General features: G+C 28.0%; 1 protein-coding gene across 1 annotated transcript; it reads left to right on the forward strand.

Annotated features, from left to right (window-relative positions):
- The first annotated feature begins 3151 nt into the window (after window positions 1-3151).
- On the forward strand, window positions 3152-6123 carry LOC145974724 (juvenile hormone acid O-methyltransferase-like). The gene is made up of 5 exons (XM_083104749.1): window positions 3152-3515; window positions 3602-3773; window positions 5114-5246; window positions 5334-5457; window positions 5649-6123. Exons 1-5 carry the CDS (start codon window positions 3335-3337, stop codon window positions 5855-5857), a joined length of 819 nt encoding a protein of 272 aa, XP_082960875.1. The 5' UTR covers window positions 3152-3334; the 3' UTR covers window positions 5858-6123.
- The last annotated feature ends 247 nt before the right edge of the window (window positions 6124-6370 follow it).

The raw sequence follows: 6370 nt of genomic DNA on the forward strand, positions 1-6370 counted from the left end.
ATCGAGATATACATTTACAGATTTCTGATCCTGCAGTAAGGATATCGCTTTGCACATGGGCTCTTCTCGAAAGAAATGATGCTGCATAAGAATTAACTTTCATTTTCGTAATATTTGTGGGAAATTACTGAATATTTTCATTTTCATGTTATTCTCTACAATATAACTCAATTGAATTATTGCTAAAGCGAAAGACGCAATATCGTTTTATTTATGCTTTGCAAATAGTGTCTTTTTAATCAAGATTGATTAATTTACTATTACTAATAATGTAAACTTGTGGCAAGTAAGATAAACGCAATTTTTTTAGCCTGAGATTTCGTCGGAAAAATATTTTTCGAAGTGAAAGAAATAGAGGAAAATATGAAGTAAAAAATAAAAAACGTTGTTGCTTCGTTTACGATTCAAATAAGAAACTTGATTGATTAATGTCAAGCTATCACACGTGTTTATTTTATAACACGTTCTCTCTTTTCAGGCTTTTCCGTTTACACTGCTAAACTTTTATCAGACGCAGAACTTCCTCGTACTGCGCTTCTTTAAGATCTTGTATTTTGCATATCGCCGGTGACTCCCACTCTAAAGGCGCGTACATTCTTGCTTCCATCTCGACCGTAAATTTATCTTTCTTTTCTTCATCCATGATCATTTTGGACTTAGTATTAAAATACTTGATATTTTGATTTTAATATAACAGTTATTATTTATTTATGTGACATGGGAGAAGATGTCAATATTAATTTAACAACGTACTTTCAGATGTCTTCTGTCAATTTGCAATTTGAAGTAAGGTGAAATATTTTCAGTTATATTTACTACTTTTATTAAAAAATTAATAGTGTAATTCTATTAATTTTTATCTTCGCAAACCATAGATTGCACAGAATATTTAAAATATTAAAATATATTAAAAGATCAAAATAAATGAATTGTGCAATAAAGTTTAAAGATTAAATTACTTGATCAAAGTATGTACAATAGTCAGAGAGAAGATTGAAAGGTGTTATGGTCCATTTTTAGGTGACCCCTGAAAGCGATACGTTCTCTGTAAACACTAAAAACATGAACTACAAAAGGGTACAAAAATTGATGCCCCGTTATGATAAGTGCCTCAATAATGGTGGAAACTATATGAAGAAGTAATTTAAGATATGTAGAGTCCAATGAAAATAAAATATTTTGAATATAATGTCGTGTTTTTTCAAAAAATAAATTCGGTACTTACTTAAAAAACGCCTCGTATAAAAGTTAATTAATAATATTATTATAGTTATAATTTTCCGATACTGATTGCGAGCGACAAGCAATTTAACGGAGCATTATTATTTTGCTCTTTGAATATCGTCGCACTATAAAATTAGCGTGTCAAGATCGTCAAGATAAACACGTGTAATAGCTTGACATTAATCAATCAAGTTTCTTATTTGAATCGTAAACGAAGCAACAACGTTTTTTATTTTTTGCTTCATATTTTCCTCTATTTTTATCACTTCGAAAAATATTTTTTCGACGAAATCTTAGGCTAAAAAAATCGCGTTTATCTTACTTGTCACATGTTTATATTATTAGTAATGGTAAATTAGTCAATCTTGATTAAAAAGACACTATTTGCAAAGCATAAATAAAACGATATTGCGTCTCTCGCTTTAGCAATAATTCAATTGAGTTATATTGTAGAGAATAACATGAAAATGAAAATCGTGTTATTATTATTTTATTACTGAGATATTATTATGTATTATGATATACATATACACGAAATAAATATTTCGAGATGTATCGTTTCGTTAATATACAATATACATATCGCAATCGGATATTCCGAATATAATTGATTTATTTATTCGTCGCGTCTTCTCGCGAATTTTAAATCGCGATGTATCTTACAATTTAATATTATCTTATAATTTAATCGTTAGCTTATATACATCGAAGCTTTGTCTATTTTTCCACGTCTTTGAATATTGTCTTTAACAGTCTGCGTAAAATGCGCTAATATTTTCTTCTATAATTTAAAAGACGATCGGTAGCTTTATTAATGACTATTTTAATCGCGATTGTTTACATTATACACAGAAAAAAGGACATTCTTGTTTTGAAAATATATTTAGTTTTAACATGGAAATCTTGAAATGAGATTATATTGCGTTAATTAAAGAGAAATATAATTACTTGAATAATTGCTTACTTGAATATGAAGCCACTTTATATAGTTCAATCAAGAAAAATATATTCTTATGATTTAAGATTTAATTTTCTTGAGTGAAAAAGAAACAATGTTAGATAGAAAATAACATTTTTAAATCAAAGATTATAATTTTCTTAAAGTAGAATTAAATAATTATATATTCTTGAGGTGACAATTACAATATTAAATCAAGACTATAATATTGTTGAAATTTAAAGTTATTAAATTCTTCCAAGAAGATTATAAATTGTTGTGTATATACGAAACAATGAACGCGTTAGTTTAAGTATATAAGTTTTGATTTGACACTTATCTTTTTTCTGTGTATAAATCTTATTAAACTCTACTATTACATCGATTAGATTAGATTTATTAGAGGGAGTTTGATAAAATCGTTCGATCTGTTATTCTGTATTAAACGTGGCGATAATGCGTTTTTTAAAATTATATTTTAAAGCTTATAAGGCTCATTTCACTATTTATGATATTTATTTATGAAAAAATAATCTCTCAAGAGAGGTTTCGTCGTTTCGTATGCCCAAAAACTTTCAGGCACTGCCATGACGACCATGAAAGGACAAATTTTCTTTTATCTTCGACTTTTGTGTATCCATTGTGTACATACATACACATTAACAATAGAACTGACAATAGAAAGTATCGAGGGAAAAAATTTTTATTAAACGTTTCTGCCCATTCGAGAGAAATTTACACATTGTAATATTATACAGAATCTTAAAATTATTAATATTTAAAAATTTTTAATAGTAGATCCTTTGTTGATCCTTTTCTTTTAGAAAGATACTTTAGGAGAACTTGAGTATATTTCGTAGAAGTCTTGGGCCCACAAATACAATAGCTGATTTCAGTTTCTATTTGTCAGATGTTAAGCTAAGAGGGGATGTCATATATAATCTTTCGGGCTTTGCATTCTTTTTGTACGTTGCTAGCATTCGGGCTATGTCAGTCGTTCTATATATACATAACTGTATTATTGGAATATTTTGGTATATCATATTTTAATTTCTCTTATATCTCTCAACGTGATACTTTGATCGAACGAAATCCAGGGAAGTTGTTGACGGAAATCCAAGGAGAAAATAATAATAATATTTTAATGTATGTTACTTTTATTCTCTAAAAATCATGGAATTCAACTCAGAACAGACTTTGAAGGAAGTAAATGTTAGTTGGCTTACCGACACTTGGAATTTAAGAAAAGAAGATTTATGGCTACCTAAAAAATACATAGATATTAATTGTGCTTTTGGATATACAACAAGATATTTTCTCTTACCGGAACTTCACACGAACTCGACATTATTAGGTAAGAATGTAATAAATTATAAAAAAATATGTGTAATAATGTATATAATGACATTTCTTAATTCAAATATTGAGTATAATTTGCAGGCGTTGATAGTTCGAAAAAAATGATTGATCATGCAAGAGCAAAATATAAAACTGACGAAAGAATCGACTTTGAGACTTTTGATATTCAAACGAAAAATTTGCCTCACAATTATATCGCCCAATATGATCACATATTCTCATTTCCCACTTTGCATTCTCGTAATAATATTCAGTAAGTACAAATGAAATTTTTATTGTGGAAAGAGAGAGAAAAAAGAGACAAAGAAAGATCAATTCTAGAACGTGTTTCACAAAAATTGCTTTAAATAAATAATATTTCTATACACTTTTTCTACATATTTTCATTGCTTGTTCTGCTATTTTTTAATCAACATTTATATATATATATACATACGTGAGTCATTTGATAAGTTCGGTAAATTGAAATCGCGCCACAGTTCACTTGGTGACGTGTTGTTTAGAAAGTTCCCTTTTTTATACCCCTCCAAAAAAAATTTCAGGTAAAAGTAACGCGTTGTTTACGTTCGATAGTCATTTGAAGCGAGTGATTTGACTGTTGTTATAAAAATGGAAAAAAAAAAACAAAAATTCACAAAATTACACGAATTGGGTTTCGAATTAATTCCTCATCCACCCTATTCTCTGGATTTGGTTCCGTGTGACTTTCTGTTTTCAAATTTGAAAATCTGGCTCGGTGGAAAGAAATTATTGTCGAACGAAGAGGTCGTCGCCGTCAACGAGTATTTTGCAGGCTTTGAGACAGCCTACTTTTCTGACGGTTAAAAAATTGGAAATTCGTTGGACCAAATGTATAGATCTCGATAGAGAGGAATAACGTAGTTTAAAAAAAAAAAAATGTGTTTTATTTGCTTTTTTACCAAATTTATCAAACTCGTATATACAGGGTGTTCCTAAAAGGTCTCGTCAAACTTTAACCATAGATGCTACGTATCAAAACAAAGCAAAATGTCCATATAAACATGGGTCCGGAAATGCCTTCCTTCTGAGCTAACACAGGGTGAAGTCACGTATCTTCAAAGGCTTATTTGGCTCAATCACTAAATCCTCTGGATTTTTTCGTTTGGGGATACCTCAAGAGTCTTGTTTATGCTACACCAGTTCCTGATCGACAGGATCTGCGCGATCGTATTGTTGATGGGTGTAACACAATTCGGGGTACTCCCGGAATTCTCGAACATGTTCGACAATCCATGATGCGACGCTGTGGAGCGTGCATTGCTGCTCATGGTAGCCATTTTGAACATCTTATCTGATGCAAATCATTACAACAGTGATTGAGACCTTTTAGGAACACCCTGTATATTTATTTTTAGACCCTCGTATATATATTTATTTATTACAAAATTTGTTTAAATCTAATCTTATTTTAATAAAGTATCAGAACCAGATAAAATATTTTAAGTTATTTACCTTTAAAATATTTTATTATAATTTTATATATAAATGTTGACTAAGAAATAGCAGAAAAGGTAGTAAAAATATTGAAAAGAAAAATAGCAATTAATTGTGTATTTTTTCTTTATACAACAGACAAGAGTTTAAAAATATTTATAACATACTCAAACCTGGTGGTAGCTTCCATTTATCTATGATTACATATCATGATGCGTTTACACTGTATGAACATATGGTGAATCACTCAATTTTCGGCCCATATTTTGAGGTATAGATGTGTATCAATATTTTAAATATGTTATTTTATATGTTTTTATTACATATTTCTAATTATTATTCTTTTATTTTTATGAAGGAATATGTTTTGCCATTTCGTCAGACTGAAATACAAATAAAGGGATTACTTACAAATCTCGGATTTAAGACAAAATACGTTCATTTTATGCCAAATATGAAATATAAATCAAACTATCTTATACGTAAGTAATTATTACTCTTAAATATACGTATATCGATCATGAATGTTGAAATCCTGTAGGAAAGGATCAAATTTTTTTATAAAATAATTTAAACAAGATATAAATTATATCAATAATTTAACTTATTATTATACAATTTATTTTTTTATATAATACATAGTAATATTTGAAAATTATTATTTTTTTGATAGCGTATATATTTTACGGTCTTTCTTTTGTAAATGAGTTGTCATCTGAGCAGCAAAAGGCTCTCAAGAGTGAACTTACAAATTCGTATAATACAATAGAAAAAAGGATTGATCATATTCGTCTTAATAATCCAGATTTTATTGATTCCGGCTATCACGATATATATGATGTACTATACATTTATGCACTTAAGCCTCAAAATGTACGTTAACTATCTGGACATCATTTATATAAAAAACTTACTTATTTCTTAATACGTTATACGATAAGTTTATGTGAAATACATGAATCATAAATTACAAATCATATATTAAAGGTAATATTTTAATGTGAAATTTTGAAAAAAATTGATTTAGTTTTCTTATACTTTTTTATGATTTCAAAATTAAACTTTGAAGAAAAATTCCGTCGAAATATTTACAGAAATAAGGAATCTACAGAGATTAAGAAATTTTGCTTATCTAAAGTCAACTATTTTTAACTATAAACCAATACATTCTTTTTTTTTTAATTTTTATTGTTTGCCTACAATAAAAAAGTAAACGACAATAAAAAATACCTATCTAAAAACAAGTTTTTTTTATAAACATGTTTAGAGAAGTATATGCCTTAAAAAATTGAGATATTTATGAAAAATTGATTAAACATTAAAAGATTGAGTACTAAATAAGAAAAGTCATGAAAATTGAACGTGACAATAAGATTACAAGCAAGATTTTTCTTT

Source organism: Camponotus vicinus, unplaced genomic scaffold (assembly GCF_025532165.1).
Source record: "Camponotus vicinus isolate PSW18456_S1 unplaced genomic scaffold, iyCamVici1.0 SCAF_7, whole genome shotgun sequence".
Classification (NCBI taxonomy): Eukaryota; Metazoa; Arthropoda; class Insecta; order Hymenoptera; family Formicidae; genus Camponotus; species Camponotus vicinus.

What these genes read in the sequence shown, in the direction of transcription:
- LOC145974724 (XM_083104749.1), top strand. Translation starts at nt 3,335, where the DNA reads ATGGAATTCAACTCAGAACAGACTTTGAAGGAAGTAAATGTTAGTTGG. An exon ending in CACGAACTCGACATTATTAG is followed by an intron (nt 3,516 to 3,601) that starts GTAAGAATGTAA and finishes TATAATTTGCAG; the next exon opens with GCGTTGATAGTTCGAAAAAA. An exon ending in TAAATCAAACTATCTTATAC is followed by an intron (nt 5,458 to 5,648) that starts GTAAGTAATTAT and finishes TTTTTTTGATAG; the next exon opens with CGTATATATTTTACGGTCTT.